Source organism: Falco naumanni, chromosome 6 (genome assembly GCF_017639655.2).
Source record: "Falco naumanni isolate bFalNau1 chromosome 6, bFalNau1.pat, whole genome shotgun sequence".
Taxonomy (NCBI): Eukaryota; Metazoa; Chordata; class Aves; order Falconiformes; family Falconidae; genus Falco; species Falco naumanni.
Window position 1 is genome coordinate 70,097,336 of NC_054059.1, and position 17,618 is coordinate 70,114,953.

Here is a 17,618-nt window from a genome sequence, read left to right on the forward strand (position 1 = left end):
ATAGTGATCAGGGGAGGTTCCTGAGAACTGAAAGAGAGCACGTCATCCCCGTCTTCAAAAAGGGCAAAAAATTCAGCTGAGGTTATAAAGTTTAAATGAAGGGGGAAAGAAGTCACAAGATGAGGAAGAAAATGTATCAACTTCTAGTTAAAGAAAGTTCCTTGGTTACCCCAGGCTAAAATGTCTTGTTAGATATAATCCTAGAAAGTCAATGTAATAACTTACTGTAGTAGGCCATTTTTTTTGTGGTGGAACCTACCTTTCATGAGGGATTCTGTGCACCTTTTAAATCATCTCCTGACACCTGGAAATCAGTGAGCCAGTAAGTTTTCAGAATGCCTATAAATTATACAGAAACAAGAAAAAGGCATGTTAAAAAACATACATATGTATTGTTGGAACTAATTGGTACTGTTACAAAAGTATTTCTTTTCCATCAAAGATAAAAGTTGTTACATACTTAGAACACCTACAGAAATTTTTTTTAAATGGTAATCGTTTCACAGGTTCTGTGTTTAAGTCTTGTTAAGTGGGAAGATTTTTTGCGAGACACAATACAACAAAGATAGAGGAAAGACAAGGAAAAAGGAAGAAAACAAAATCAGGAGGAACTAAGTTTATACCGAGAATTACAACAGAGCTGTAACAATAAAGATTGTAACAAGTCAGAGAAGAAACAGCAGAAGGTGTATCAAGAAGGAAACTCTTTTAAGAGAAATGAGGAACAAGAAAGATGGTAGTGTTTCAGAATGTGTACAATAGTGAAGCCTGTTTTATGGCTAGATTTAGAACCCAAAAGGCTAAATGAAGGAAGGGCAGATAGGAAGAAAATCAAGAAAGTAGTTCCAATATAATGTCCTTACCATAGCTTTGTACATAAAGTTTCATGAGCAGTAATAAAAATTAGATGGGATTGTACAATACAATATTCATTAGGGTGGGCTCGTGTTAAATAAAAAATAGATTTCACAGTAAAATAAACTAAAGACTTGAAATTATAGGACAGATGTCTTTAAAAAGTAGTATTACGTATAAATAGATGAGCAAGTGCACATTATGATAGTAAAAATATCTGTAAACTAAATAGGAGTTATTACCTGGTATGTCTAAATAGAAATATAATTAGATAAATAGCTATGTTAAATAGATTTTTTTATTAGATTCTGTAGAGGTTTTGTCAAAAAACCTAGGTTTTACTTGAGTGAACAGTTAAAGCTTAGCAGAGAGCAATTAATGGTAATCTATCAGGAGTTCAGAATATATCACAATACAGTACTGATTACCTGATGCAGCATCGTAGGCTTCTTTGTTGTTGTTATTCATTAATATTTTCTGTTAAAATATTGTATAGTACTGTGTAGTTTTGTTCTTCAGCAGGGTTTGCTGAATGTTTCCCTTGAATGTATAAATATTTTGATGGTGACTTGCTGAAATTTTTTTTGGCATTCTTGACCCCTCAAGCTTGAATGAAAATTCCTGTATTCTAATGCACATCATTTAATTTTATATGATGAGTTAATGCAGTCTGCTTTTAACCTGCGAAGAATTTTCTATACAAAATGAAGGATATATGAAATGTCTCATTAGAACTAGTTTGTATGTAGCTTAGTAATCCTTCAGTTTTGTAGTGTAAAAGATCTTAATACACACACATGCAGATTATATCAATGTTTCCTTTAAATACAAGATGTACTAAAATGAATTAAAATAATTAGAAAATAAATTCAAGTTCTCTTGTTGCCTTGGTAAGTGACACGGCCTGTTCAGCTTTTTCCATTCCCATGATGTTAAGATGTGAAAGCACTTTTAATTTTCTAAATAAAAATATCTGCTAAAATTAAAGCAAGATTTCTGCATTAAACTTTTTAAGCTATAGGTCACCTTATAAAAATTCTTATTTCATATACTTCATTGCTAGTCTTTTAGTTACTAGTTCTGGATAGCGATCTTCATAAGTCATTGTGATATTAGTGAGAGGAAGGGGAAATCACTGTCACGCTGTCATTTAGATCTGGTAATCAAGACATTCTGATTTTGAATGTTTTTGAACAAGAGCAATTAGTGAACCATATGTCTTATTTTCATTTATATTTTGCGTGGAATATGCTTTTCGCTCTGTAAATATTAGGCACTGGAGTTTTGAACTGTATCTTGGTAGAGGGGAAAGCACAACACAAGAGAGAAACAATTTTATTATTCCTTAGAATAAAGCTAGACATTAGCGAGTTGTACTTGGTGTAGGAGATGATTCTGTTTAATGAGGTGCAAAGGATGATTTTGTTTAACATAAACAGGTGCAGTCAGCTCTCCTTGGGGAAAAATGTTAAAACCTCATTACGAACAGAGTTTTGTAAAATACTTGGAGAAGGTTTCATGCTGACCTTAAGGGAGAAAATGGCTGGATAGATTGATCAGTTGATCCGTATTCCTAACTTCATCTTCAGTAGAAGTGATACCCAGGTCAAGAACTGGATACCACATAAAAGAACATGTTATAAGGATTAAGTTGAGCAAAGCCAAACAATGTCTTGAAGCTAAAATAAAGTATATATACTTGTCTCTTAACTACATAATTAATATCAACATTGAATTAAATAAATTCATTCTTTTGTCTTAATTTCTTTGAAAGATGTGATGCAAAGTGGGTGGCAAAACCTAGGCCTTCTGTCCTCAAGGAGAGGTGTTAAGTAAAAAGAGATGCTGAACTCAAGCACTGAGTGACTAGCACTCTAGTAACAGGATGGAAAGATACCTGAAAGAGTCAGTGTGCTTCTCCAAAAGGATGAAAACACCGTTTTGAAGTTGTTACAGAGAATGTTAGTTTGAAAGACACATTTCCTAGTAGCAAAAGTTAGTGAAAGCATCTTTACTGTCAAAGGCAGAAGAAAGGTGTTTCAAGTGATTTTAAGTACCTGATACAAATTTTCATGAATGATTTTAGATACTTTTGGTATGTGTATATGTTGTGTGTTTCTTTCTCCAAGTGAAAATGTAAATCCCACTAGTGTCTAGTTACATGTCTCTGATAACAGAAAAGTACTAGTTCTTGTAGGTATTTTGAATAGTACGCTTTGCAGTGCTTTGGTGATGCACTAATGCATTTCAGAAAGATTACAACCTGGAATATGGAACACTTGGGAAATGCAGACACTTCCTCCTTTGAATTTTTAACAAAGTCTGGTGAAAACTTTTGATTTGTTTCATACTTTGAGAAAATTCTGGGGAGGTAACCTAGCTAGAGACATTTTCTTTCTCCTTTCTTGTATATTTTTTATTATTTAAAAGCTTTGGTTTCAGGAGAGCAGCAGCAGACGCTTTCAGCACTAGGGCTATATACACCAGAGCTAGCTTTGAACTGCAGAGTACGGATCTAATTACACAGCTTGTAGCTGTGGAACCACTTCTCTCTATTCTAAATTAGTTTTCCTAACTTATTTGCATAATTTAATGCACAGAGATTTTGCCACTGAAATATAATATTCTCTGACATAGTTAGGACAGGCTAAATTAACCCTCTTAAGATCACGTTGCTGTCTCACAATGTATTTGGTAAATGCTTATGAACTTCACTGGGGCAAAAACATTCAACAAGGTGTTATATGTCAATTTTTAGCTAGGGCTAGTTCTTTACAAACTATTTGGTGATGTACTGAGATTACAAGTAAACATTAACTTTAATGTTGGGCACCTCTATCAGTTAATAAAGTGGTCTATTTTGTTTAATCAGACTTGGTGTCTGTCTGCCTCTCACTGAGTTCTATTTATTGTCAATCATTTTAAATTTAAATTTTAAAATTTGGTCAGGTGTTGATATGTGATCATGAAATACAGAAAAGTGAATGAATTCAGGTGTGCATTATATACTTTAAAAACAGTGGGAGATAAATTTCATAGAGAAAACACGCTACACATCTGAAAATTAGGGGTTTTTTTATAAAAACTAGAAGAGCGTCTGGGTGGAGGACAGTTATACAACGCTTGTTTCTTAGTTATTTTTTGTGTAATAGTCATATGTCTTTCTGAATGAATGATCACAATGATGTCAGACATACTCAGCTCTTACTTGATATTTTCAGGGAACTGTCCACAGTGTTTCTGAGGTATCTTAGTGAGTGATAGTATGTGGTTTAAAACCCATGATCATATCTGTTATTTTAAAATTTGTATCCCGGTATGTGGTTTGCATTTGTTGGTGCTGAATTTCATTCTTCTCTTTGATTGTCCAGTGGTTTGGGACTGAAGTATCCTCCTGAGGTTCTTTGTAGTCAGTTTTTGTTTCAGCTGCCTCACATAGTCAAGTCGTACTATCAGGAAAGTTAGCACCTTAGTATTTGCTTTCCAGATCATTTAGGATGTGTCAAAAAGCTCTTCACATCAATGGTAATCTCCCTACTTTGTGAAAATCCAACAATTGTTCTCAATCTTTTAAAGACTAAAGAATAAAAAAAGAGAACCTTCTCAAAAGCTCTTTGAAAACATTAAATACAATGTAGGCAGGATCACGCTTTACCTTCCCTAAAGCAACATTAGTTTTCATCAGTATGTCATGTGTTAACTATGAGGTTTTTCTTTCCTATAGGAAGTATTTTGTAATTAAAGTGTTTTCATTATTAAGACTTCTGTTTTGTCTCATCATCCCTGTTTCTCTCCATCTTAAGGTGATGGTGTTTGTTCATGCTAGAAATGCCACAGTACGAACTGCTATGGGTCTTCGAGAAAAAGCAAAAAACAATGGTCATATTTGTCACTTCTTGTCACCCCAAGGGTCAGATTACGGACTAGCTGAGAAACAGGTGAGTAATTTACATTGGTAGACTTTGAAATCCTAGAATTCATGTTTTTCTGGAACAGTCCAAGGTGGGAAGAGATGAAGCATTTTTGAGCTTCTGGGGAGATATATTTTGCTCTGAAGGGATGTGTGGAATTGCTGAACTGAATAGAGGAAAGAGTAACAGTGAAAGAAAAGTGCTGTTACTTTTACGTTTTTTTCAAAAGCTGATAACTGGTTGTGTTTTATGCAACTTGTACTACTTGACAGTAGTCTTCATATAATCTGCAGCTCAGGAAGTCCCAAAGACACCAGTTGCCACAATTTGGGAGAGTACATATTTCCTGCTTTTTGCACTTTCCCCCTAAGCACCTGGTACTGTCCACTCTTTAAGACAGAAAACTGCCTTAAAGTATTAATCTGACCTAGTCTGTACGTTTAACATCTTTGGAGAACCATCTGACTTCCCTCATGAATCAACTAATGGTAGGCAATCAAAAAGTAATCTATTTAAGAGTCAAAATGGCATGGCCATTTGAATCTCACAAAGGTTTAGCCCCCTTAATCTATTCATGTTTAAAAATATGTATATGTATCATAAATTACTAGTACTTTGAGCAGTACCCAAGTACTTGCCAGCTGAAACTGTACATTTGCATGCATTCTAACAGTTCTGTCTATGAATTATGTTAGTTGACCTTCCATGGTTTTTTTCTGATAAATAACAATCAAAAGTAACTTGGTCTGCGACAACTTCTTTTCATTTATTCAACAATATGCTAGCATTTCTGATGAGACAATATTGCCAAAACAATTCTTAATTCACTGTTATATGTGACATTTGCATTTGGTGATATTGAGGTCTAAATATTAGAGTTGACAGTGTCTTCTTAATATTCCCTGAAAAATAATGTTCTTTCTCTCTCCTCAGTTAAATAGCAGAACATAGAAGAGATACTTATTCATTGTAGAAAGTTTAATATCCTTATAAGATACCTTCTCTCCCTGGCAAATATATTTATAAACTCATAAATGTTTTGGGCCCCTGTGAATTAGGAATGTTGTGAGGGTTTTAGATTCTGTGTCTGTCTTTAAATGTAATAAATATGTTACCCTATTTTATACTTCTGAAAATGTGGAAAGATTTATTCATACTTACTAATTTTGAATGGAGCATAGATGTTACAGTTGGTAAATTCAAATTTCTGAAATGTAGAGGAAATTCTGGTTTTGATCCTGATTTTAAAAAATCTTTTGTAATATTTTCTTTCTGTCATGGTGCTTCTGAGAGCAATAATAAATATTTCAAAATCTATGCTTTATAAATTGATATCCTTATATTACATAAAATAACATATCAAAAAGCCCCTCTTTTTCTAGTGGATGTTAGTATCTACTGCCTTATAAAAATAATATCAAACCTGAACCTGGAGTTCCCATGTTTCTACTGTAACACTGGTAATTAATGCTGAACTTTTTCTCATTAGATTTCTTGGGACAAAACCTGAAACTCATTAATTTATTAAAAATAATATTAATTTTTCAATGCTAATATAGGGGGGAAATATTTTAAGCTATTGAAAGTACCAGTGCTTATTTAGACACACAAAATTATTGCTAAAGAAGTTAGGAAAAGTTATATGCTTATTTCAGCAGTGCATAGTATGCGAGGTAGCTGTCAAAGTATTTGTCCAACTTACTGTGTATTTCAGTGAAAACTACTGCTATATGTTTAGTTCTTCTCTTCATTCTGGGATTAAATGAGTTAGAAAGCATGTTATGTTGATGAGAACCACAAAAATATCACAGAGGAAAGTTCCAAACCTATTGGAATACAGGATATTGCTGCATGTAGTTGGATAGTATTAAGGTAACATTTATAGTACAAATTAAGAGAGTGGTAGATAATATGGCATATAGGTTGGCTGGCTGCATATCTGAAATAGCGTCTTTTTCTAAAAGTATTTATGCATCATACTGAAATCTAGGGGATACTGAGTAAAATAGCAAATTTCCCTGCTTTTCTTCTATCCCCTAAATCCCCAGCCCAGCACACATACATTTGTAATTAATCTGAGCATCTGTTCTAAATCAAATTTTGAATTGTTTGAGGATTGTAGTGCCAAATGCTGATCTGTGTGAAAAAATATAGAAAACCTGACTTCGCTTTAGAAGATACTTACAGAGCTTAATGATGGTGATGATAGGGTTGAGTGTTTATGGGTAAGAATCAGGAGGAAGGCCAACAAGGCAGGTATCATGGCAGAAGTCTTATAAAGCACCCACCGAGGATGAAAAAGCAGATGAAATATTCTATAAGCAGCTTAGAGAAATCTCAAGGTCACTCACTTATTCTTGTGGCAGACTTCAACTTGCCAGGCTTCTGCAGTAAATACAGTGCAGCAGAGAGGAAACAGTCCAGGAGGTTCCTGCAGTGCATGGAAGATAACTTCTGGCACAGCTGGTGAGGGAGCCACCTAGGGAATGCACCCTGCTGGACATGTTTGTGAACAGAGAAGGACTTGTTGGTCATGTGATGTGATGGTAGAAGGCCATTTAGGCATAGCGATCATGAGATGACAGAGTTTTCAATTCTTGGAGAAGTAAGGGGGGGTGGGCAGCAGAACCACTACCTTGGACTTCCAGGGGGCAGTTTTGGCCTGTTTAAGGGCCTGGCTTACAGAGTCCATTGGGAGGCAGTGCTGAAGGGACAAGGGGTCCAGGAAGGCTGGACATTCTTCAAGAAGGAAGTTTTAAAGGCATAGAAGCAGGGCATATCCACATGCCAAAAGATGAGCCAGCGGGGAAGAAGACTGGCCTGGCTGAACAGAGAGCTTTCGCTGGAACTCAGGAAAAAAAGGAGAGTTTATGACCTTTGGAAGAAGGGGCAGTGCACTCAGGAGGACTACATGGGTGTCATAAGGTTATACAGGTAGAAAATTAGAAGAGCCAAAGCCCAATTAGAATTTCATCTGGCTAATGCTGTGGAAGACAATGAAAAAGTTTCTATAAATACATTAGCAACAAAAGGAGGGCTAAGGGGATTCTCCATCTTTATTGGATGCGGGGGGAAACATATTGACAAATGATGAGGGAAAGGCTGAGATGCTGAATGCCTTCTTTGCCTCACTCTTTAATAGTAAGACCAGTTGTTCTCTAGGTACTGAGCCCCCTGAGCTGGAAGACAGGGATGGGAAGGAGAATGAAGCCCCCATGATCCAAGGGGAAATGGTCAGTGACTTGCTACACCACTTAGACACACACAAGCCTATGGGGCCGAGTGGGATCCACTTGAGGGTACTGAAGGAGCTGGCAGAAGTGCTCACTGAGCCACTCTCCATCATTTATCAGCAGTACTGGCTAACCAGGGAGGTGCCATTTGAGTGGAAGTGAGCAAATGTGATGTCCATCTACAAGAAAGGCCAGAAGGAGGATCCGGGGAACTACAGGCCTGTCAGCCTGACTTCGGTGCCAGTGAAGGTTATGGAGCAAGTCATCCTCAGTGCCATCACGTGGCACGTACATGACAACCAGGTGATGAGGCCCAGCCAGCATGGGTTTATGAAAAGCAGGTCTGGCTTGACTAACCTGATCTCCTTCTATGACAAGGTGACCTGCTAGTGGGTGAGGGGAAGTCTGTGGATGTTGTCTACCTAGACTCTGGTAAAGCCTTTCATACTGTTTCCCACAGAATTTTCCTGGAGAAACTGGGGGCTCATGACTTGAGCAGGCATATGTTTTGCTGGGTAAAAAACTGCCTGGATGGATGAGCCGAAAGAGTGAATGGAGTTAAATGCGTTTGCCAGCTGGGCACAAGTGGTGTTCCCCAGGACTCAGTACTGGAGCCAGTTCTGTTTTATATCTTTATTGACAATCTGGATGACGGGATTGAGTACATCCTCAGTAAGTTTGCAGACCACACCAAGCTGAGGGGGGTGCTGATCTGCTGGAGAGCAGGAAGGCTAAGCAGAGGGAGCTGGACAGGCTGGACTGATGGGCCAAGGCCAATTGTATGAGGTTCAACAGGGCTCAGTGCCTGGTCCTGCACTTGGGTCACAACAACCCCCCACAGCGCTACAGGCTTGGGGAAGAGTGGCTGGAAAGTGCCTGGGGGAAAGGACCTGGGGGTGCTGGTTGACAGCCAGCTGAACATGACCCAGCAGTGTGCCCAGGTGGCTGAGAAGGCCAGCAGCATCCCGGCTTGTGTCACAAGTAGCGTGGCCAGCAGGACTAGGGAAGTGATTGTCCCTCTTTAATTGGCACTGGTGAGGCCGCACCTTGAATCCTGTGTTCAATTTTGGGCCCTTCACTGCAAGAAAGACACTGAGGTGCTAGAACGTGTCTAGAGCAGGTCAACGAACCTCGGGAAGGGTCTAGAGAACAAGTCCTATGAGGAGCGGCTGGGAGAACTGGGATTGTTTAGCCTGGAGAAAAGGAGGCTCAGGGGAGACTTTATTGCTCTCTACAACTGCCCGAAAGGGGGTTGTAACATGGTAGGTTGTGGGTATGTCTTTAGCTAGCTCAACGGCATCAGTGAGCAAAAACCGATCTTGGGAGAGACACAGTTATGCTTGTTGGAAGGAAGCCATGGGAGCAAGAAGAGAAACTTCAAGATAGGGAGTAGTCTGCAGGGCTTGTGGCCTTGTAGATAAAAGGAGTTGCTAAGCTTCTGTGTCTGTAATAAAAAAAAGAGCTAAGAGTGGAAAATTACTGAGCATAGTTACAGGCTGACACGTCAGCCCCCCATAAAGGTATACAAGACTTGCTTGATTTTAATAAAGTGTCTTCGTGCATTTGATCTGCTCCCGGAGTCCATGCAATCATACACCACAGTAGGTGTTGGTCTCTTCTCCCAAGTAACAAGCGATAGGACAAGAGGAACTGTCCTGAACTTGTGCCAGGGAAGATTTAGATTGGATATTAGGAAAAAATTCTTCCCTGAAAGGGTTGTCAAGCATTGGAACAGGCTGCCCAGGGAAGTGGTTGAGTCACCATCCCTAGAGGTTTTTAAAAGACATGTAGATGTGGCACTTAGGGACATGGTGGACTTGGCAGTGCTAGGTTAATGGCTGGACTTGATGATCTTATAGGTCTTTTCCAACCTAAACAATTCCATGATTCTAAGTTATCTGATTTTTGTAATAAAGCAAAATGGCCTTCATTGTAATTAAATACAAATGAATTCTTATATTTCATGGAAATCTTTGATTCTTTTTGACTACTTCCTGCATTATTACAACAGAAAAATGTTCCTTTTACCCAGAAGGTTTAGGGACTTAAAAAATTTAATTGAAGTAGTATGAGTGGTATTGTGAACAACCATTTCATATACTATAATAAAGCCGGAGACTATAGTGTTCTTTATACTACCTCAGAATCTTAGGAAGGTAAACTAATAAATAATAATTAAAATATAATAAATATAAGTGTTAAAGTTTGCCAACAAAAAATAACTGTTTATTCTGATATTCAATAAGTTTCACTGGGAATTCACTGAAACATTTAAAAAATGTCACCACAAGAAGTGGAGTCATTGTGTGAAAGATACGATTATTCTCCATTGGAAATGCCTGAAACTTTTATTTCAATATTTTATTTTTAAGTATAATAAGTAGACATTATGACAAGAGGTCTTTAAACATAGCATAATAAGAATCATTGTACCAGTGTTGGCTGCTTTTTTTTTCTTAAGATGTCAGTGTCTTTTAAGTAGTATCAGATTTGTGACATTACTAAGGAGAAACTCTTTTTATTTAGTTATGAAAAGCACATCTGAAATCGGGGTATTTTTTTAATAAACTCATTGTCTATTCCTTAAAGTAGTTGTCTTATCATCTTTAAATCATACGTTACTTGCCAAAATAACACATTCAGTCTTCTGTCTGTTCCCATAAATCCTTTTCCATGAGGGAGTGAACTGTTGGTTGCCAGAATTTGACCTGCTAGAGTATCCTGGGTTTGGTCAGCCTCTTCCCTAACTGCTTTTTAGCTTGAGCAAAAAATCCTAGTCATAGTACTGTAAAAGGCATTTTAAAAGATGTGCTAGTATACACTACATCAAAAGGAGGAATCAACTGTGTTTATAGCATTTCTGACTGCTTCAGAAAGTAATGTTAATATGAATGTGTTTTGATGTGATATATACTTGTGAATAGAGCAGGCAGCTTACCTCTCTGAGGCAATGCATCTTGTATACCACATTGGAAAGGACAGACAGGGAAGAGGAAAAGATGGAGTTGCACTCCCTGTTAGTTAATCTTTGGCTGTGCAGAGCTCATGTACTGCAATGATTATGTCACAGCATGTATCTTTGAGGCATATTTTTATTTATATACAGTTATTACAATAAGAATGCTAATCAAATGGATACTTTGCCAAGGCAGCAACTCTGCATAAAAAATCATCAATAATCATAAAATGAGTAATATGCTAGCAATATTTTGCTAAGCAGTTAAGGCTAACATATTAAGACTTAAAAGTACACCAAAGATTTCAGTGATAACAGCATGTGGGGGGTTGTTATTAAGGCTATTACTGTTCAGCCTAAACTCTCTTTTTCTTTCTTAGAAGTAAATATTTCTAACAGAAATTACTATAGTAACAGCAGTTATTTATTTAACTGGATATAAAGAGATATTTTTCCCCTTAACTTTCTGCTCCTCTCCAAGAAACCCATCCTGTAACTGAACGCCTAAGGCTGGCATAGCACCATCTTAAGCATGTGCAATACACATCTACGTTCAGGTAACCTGAAAGTGTAGAAATTTTCACCTCCACTGGTAATTGTGATACTGTGGAGTTTTACTGGCTAAGGTAAGGAAAGAACTTCAGTACCACCTACTTGTACAGACAGAGCCTACATATATAGGCGTAAGTGGCTGTCACCAGGAATTATAACCATTCAGTTTTCTACCATTAAAACTACCAGAAAAAGACCACTGTCACTACAGCCAAGTGCGGTTCTAAACAGAACAAGTCAGATGTGTAGAAACACTACAGAGAGACACTAATGGATTCATACTTTTTGTGGACAAGGAGGACCAGCTGTTTTGAAATATTTATTCTGTGAAGTAGAGAATTGAGTAAGGTGTGAATTTCTGTTTGAGTTCCAGCAATAATTTCTACCCAGTATATAGCCTTGATGTGTGTCATTCTTCATGTCTGAATTGGCCTGCCTGCTGCTCTAGACTTAGGATTTCATGCTGGTTCTCTTCACTAATTTAAATTTTTTTCACAGTGAAAGTTCTCATTCTTTTAAATAATAGTGAATTGTTATTACGGGTAGATCAAGTTAGTCAGTAGGTCTCTTAATGGCGAATTTCTGATTGCCAGGAGAATATACTGGGAAGAGCACTGATACTCTTTCTTAGGCATTTGCTGTTCAGAGAATACTGCTTTAGACAGACTTTCAGTCTGACCTGGCGCAGCAGCTCTTATGCCTTATACTATAAATCAGATATTTAATTTATTGCATAAGATGTATTAACATGGTAAAACACACGACTTGTAAGAGATTTTCAGGGTTTTTTTAAAATCTGTTAGGTTCTTTGCTCCCCGGATATCTTAAAGCTCAGCCTGTAGGTGAGCCAAATGGCACTGTGGAACTGATCTGTCCTAGCAAGCATTTACCATTCCTTCAGAGTGCTTCTGATTTCCAAACTGTACCTTTAATCAGCTTGATCATGTTTTAAATTTTTGATCACCAATACAAATGGGAAATATCCATGGGTCAAATTGAATCTCTGAAGAACCTAATTAGACGTTCTGTCAAGTCAGAGTTTCTATATGCACTTAATTTCTTTGATCATCATTGCCTAATTTTAATCTCCTTAATAAATGAAATTCATTTTATGGAGTACTAAATTCCCAGTGCCATACCATATAAATGAAAATTCTGACAGAAGTCTAACTGCATTATATCAATGCTGTGTGATGCAAAGTGATTAATTTAAGCTTCATGATGATAATATCATGTTTGTCTGACAAGAGCTATCTTGTGTAAAGCGATGTTTGTTGTCACAGTTCCCAAAATGAACAGACTGCAGGCCATTCAGTCTTGCCATTTCAGTTGACGAAATTTAGCAATACCTGGCAGAGAATAATCTTGATAATGTACTACAGTCCTTATATTGTATTCTGTATACAGTGTCCACTGTAATGGATTAAGAAGATACTTAGAAACATCTGAAATCCAGTGTATGACTTACAAGAATAAGTAATGCTCAAATCATGTATGTTCTACTCTAGACACACCACGTGTAAGTTAAGGCTGCTTGAACACAGAGGAGGAAATGAAAAATAGAATAGTTAAAAGCATTGTATTCTTTGCTGGCCTTTAAAATTTGAAAGCAATTTTGCTAATCCTCTTAATTATCTGTCACATGTTTTTAAATTATTAGAAATTAATTTTTAGAGAACATTCATCAAATATGTGATGTGTAATCATTTGTTTGACATTTAATTATTTCAGAGCAAATCCTCATTTTATTTTTGTTTTACTAATAAAATATCTAATATTTGATATGTCATTAAAAAACCTATAAAAAATAAAATGAGAATATGTATTCAAATACATTAGGCTATATTAAATGTCAAACATATATTGAAGTTCCCTATTTGCTTTATAATTACTACATTTTTTTACTTTTGAAAAATATTTGCTAATTATCTCAGAGAATGGAATGAAGCTCTTTGTATTTCTTTCATGGGATATTTTATTCAGTAGTTCTGCTTAAAGGTCAGAGACAAAATTCATGAGATGATGTGGTCCTAGCAATTGATAGGCTAAAGAAAAATGTGTTCTGTATAGAGTGATCCCACTATTTTAATGAATCCTGAGGTGTGGAATTTAGTATTAAGAGTTATTTAGATAGACATTTAAGTTTTGGAGTGAACAAGCAGCTCTGTGGTACCTAGTTGACAGCTAGGGTTAAACCACAACACCAGTTTACAGGGAAATACATTGTGAACAGTAGAAAAATGTTGCCTTCATCTTTTTTTTGGAGTATTCCTATGTATTAGAATTAACTTAAGCATTAGGTATTGCAAACAGAAATAAAAAGTTGACAGAAACAGTAAACAATTCCTTTTTGCTTTTGCTTTCCTGACCTTTAAAAAGGAAAAACATATGAAGTTTGATGTATACATCTGTTATTGTAATAGTTACTTTTTTACATGTCACTCCAGAAATTGTATTTGCACAGCTTTAGATTTGTAGTTCTATTTTCTATTCGTAGTTCTATGGACTCCTGTGCATTGTATACAGTCTACTGGAATTGTCTAGTGTTTTTATTATGAATCAGAAAGTATAAAATATATGGTATGGGTTGAATTCTGTTATCAGCTATATTTCTGAAAATCTCTGAAAGTCTCTGATCCAAGGATTTCAGGTTTGTTGGCTTGTCTCTCAAGCTCTGATAGTTACAGCACTGAGGTAACAAGTAACAGTCTTCTGCTATCCTGTGAAAAATAAAATGGACCTTTTCTTCCCTAATCTGTTGGCTTGATCATATATTCTGTTTTATCTATCCTGAGCATCAACTTGATATGCCACAATGCTTAGTTTTATCCTGTTTATCACGGGAAAGCTGCCTCATGAATATTTGTTCTACTTCCATAAGCTGTGCTGTGTTAGTAATGGGACTCCTAGAAACAAAATAGGTTACCAATTCTTTTTCTAGAGTGATCTCTGAGGTTGCAAATACAGCTGACAGGGATGCTGATGTTTTTGTTCAAAGGAACTACAAAAAGACATTTTATGCTTTAGTACACAACTTTTCAGCAATTTCAGAGTTATTCAGGTTAAAATCAGTAATGGATTTCATCACTGTAAATCTAAGATTTAATGCCTTTTCTTATAATCCTCCATGGAAATGCTCTGATAAACTGTAGGTTAATGTATTGCCTATAGCAGCCCCTTTCATTGTTGACAAAATTTCCTATTAAATACTAAATACACTTAGTAAGATCATTTGAAACTTTTGTCATATTTCTAATATGATTAAGCTTCTTTCCCTAAATGAAGTCTATTGCAACGTGCTGCAAGGTAGTGCAGTATTTGCATTCAGTCGATTCAGATCTTAAGGTAAATATATTTTTTAAAATGTCTTCTTTATTTCTGCTTGTAAACACAGAAACTGAAATTCAGTGTTGTATTGTTTAAAACAATATTGCTAATGGTTAATCTGATTTAAATCTATTATTTTATTTTATGTCTTTGATTAAAATACACTGAAACTTCTTTCTGGGATATGGGAACAATATTAGGCTAATAGAGGTTCTTTGATGCCAGCTGTGACACTGCCTACTGTAATGAGTAGCTCTAACAAGTTATTTGGTTGATTATACAGTCACAGAAGTTTGCACAGTCAGTAGCAGCATATGTGTATTTTTTGTCCTTTAAAATTGTCATTTTGATTGTTGATATTACTGTAAAACTAATTTATTTCAATGTAAATAAGTGAATGTAAGTATAATATTTATATATATATATAAACCATTTTCCTGTGCATTCTTAGCTATTTCTTACATGAGAATTTGTGATCTTGTCTTTCCTGAAGTTTTAACCTCATTCTGGGGCATTGACAGAAAAGCCACACAGCGTTGTTTTTCCCTTTGACCATGGAAATCTCCTTCAGTTAGCTGCTGGAATGTTTTAACATGTAATCCAGGTCACAAAGAAAAAAGTGTGCTGTGTCTTTTCACAGTAGTTATTAATTGATAGCTTCACTGGGTAAGATGATGTCAACATGAAGTCTCATTGTTACATAAAATATATATGGGTATCAAATAGCTATGCTAATATTAAAGAAATACATTTCAAAATAAAACTTCAAAGCTCTTTAGGACAGAAAAACAAAAACAAAAAAAACCAGTGTGATTGCTTTCATATTCAAAAATCTGGGAAACAGGACTACACTCTCCACTTCAGCAACACAGCCTGTTACCCACTTTTGATGTTTGCCAGTGCTTGCTTTGACCATATATAATGAAGTTCAGGTATATATTAAAAACACGTAAGATTTCTTGAGAGGTGAAGTTCCCTTTTCTTCATGTTTTCTTCTGTCATTTAACAGGTTCAGAATCATTTAACATATTCTGTCAATATTAACAAGCTGGCAATATCTGGTTACTTGTGAACACTCCAGCAAAAAGAAATTGTAAGATATATGAAAGTTAGCACAGGTGCTCTCTGGCCTAGTCCCTCTTAAGCCCTCCCTCAAAAAGCGTAGTTTGCTCAGCTACTTTCAATCTCATGGGATTGTTCCAGGCAAGAAATTTAAAGAGAAATGCTTAATTTACTGATGCCCCTTGGTCTTGCATTCCAAGTTCCAAGCCAGTTAGTCCTTGGCTGCAATGCAGAATGGTGCGCAATATGATCACAGTGAGGCTGTAGGCAATAATCATATTTTTCAGGCACCTTTTCTTTACAGGATGCACCAAACCATACTGTCAAATGGTTCTGGTCATCTGCAATTTAAGTAGCTTAGTACAGAAACCATATACTGACTAGAAAGTAGTATTTAAAGAGATCCTATCTACTTAGGAATTATCAGGAAAACAGTGTAACTACAGTAGCTATTAGTAATGATTTCTGGGTTTTCTGCAGTGTGCACTGATAGTGAATGCTGCTTGTTAATCAGTTGTACTTTGTATTTCAAGGTGATTACATTATTCTCAAACAGACTTCATCCTGTTCAGTGATTGACATTCTGAGCAACTATATTTGATTTCTTATACAGGAACTAACAGAGTAAATTTTCTGAGGTTCAGTGAATTGCATTTGATTTTAGTTTTTTCTCTAGCATCATAGTTGACCTATAAAGGATCATTGCAAAAATCCTGAAGTGCCGTTCTTTGGGATTGTAAATGAAGGATATAATATTTGGGTTTTTTAAGTGAATGGTCATTGCTTTAAAGGTGCAGGCCATCACAGAACACCCTTTGTAGTTGCCTTTCCTGAAATAGAATTCCAAACAAAACCTATATTCACAGTTATCCTGCAGAATAAATCTATGTGCTTTCTTCTAAGGTTGCTTGATGTTTTTCTTTCAGAGTATCACTATTAACTGACCACGTTTCTTTTGCTCCCTAAGGATTCATGTGAATTTATTTATTTATATGGTAAAACAATAAATGTAGAGGACATCTTTAGACTGTGAATCTTTTATAATTGAAGTTTCTGACCTGTCATAATTGAAAAATACATGCTCATAAACACCTAATTGATAGAAAACATCACTGCTATATGGGAAACTATCTCAGACTGTCACTTTAAAAACATGGTTAGAATAAGTGCAATTAAATAAATTCACCTGTTGCATGAAATATTCTGTTCACTTACTTATCAATAGATTTCTTCCTGTTGGACTGAGACTGTGGCAAACATTAGATCCACATCCCCCCACTCCCCACCCCCATACATTTAGATGCTTGATTCAATTTTTCATTTAGAAAACATGATTTTCTCTACAGATGGAGAAAAATATTACATTCTACTTCCATTCATATTCTTAATTTCATTTATTTTCAAAATAAAAAAGCTTTACAAATACAGTTTTATTTGATTATGGTTTGATATAATTTTTAAGCTATGTACACACTGTTTCAGTTGTCATCCACTTTCCACTTCCAGCTCCCCCAAACACCATAATTTAGGCAAATTTGGTTGGGCCTTTTAACTATTCCTTTAGTTTATTTGCAAAGTATGTAGGGTAGATCAGAACTGGACTGAGCATTTTTGTGCTGCAGCTTGCATTGACATCTAGTTAAAATGAATTGTGAAATGACTAAAATAAGTGCACGCTTTTATGAATTTTAAATAAAAAAGAGCAATTAGAAATACCCATTA

General features: G+C 36.0%; 1 protein-coding gene across 2 annotated transcripts in view; it reads left to right on the plus strand.

The window, feature by feature from the left end:
• ASCC3 (activating signal cointegrator 1 complex subunit 3) overlaps window positions 1–17,618 on the plus strand; it is a 280,895-nt gene that overhangs the window by 141,118 nt on the left and 122,159 nt on the right. Inside the window, exons 14-15 of one of the 2 annotated variants that reach the window (XM_040597335.1) lie at window positions 4,659–4,793; window positions 15,356–15,424. In XM_040597335.1, the coding sequence (XP_040453269.1) occupies window positions 4,659–4,793; window positions 15,356–15,409 (189 nt within the window). In that variant the 3' untranslated portion in view covers window positions 15,410–15,424. Of the gene's footprint in view, window positions 1–4,658; window positions 4,794–15,355; window positions 15,425–17,618 lie in introns of those variants that run through there. The other variant, XM_040597334.1, reaches the window with a different exon arrangement.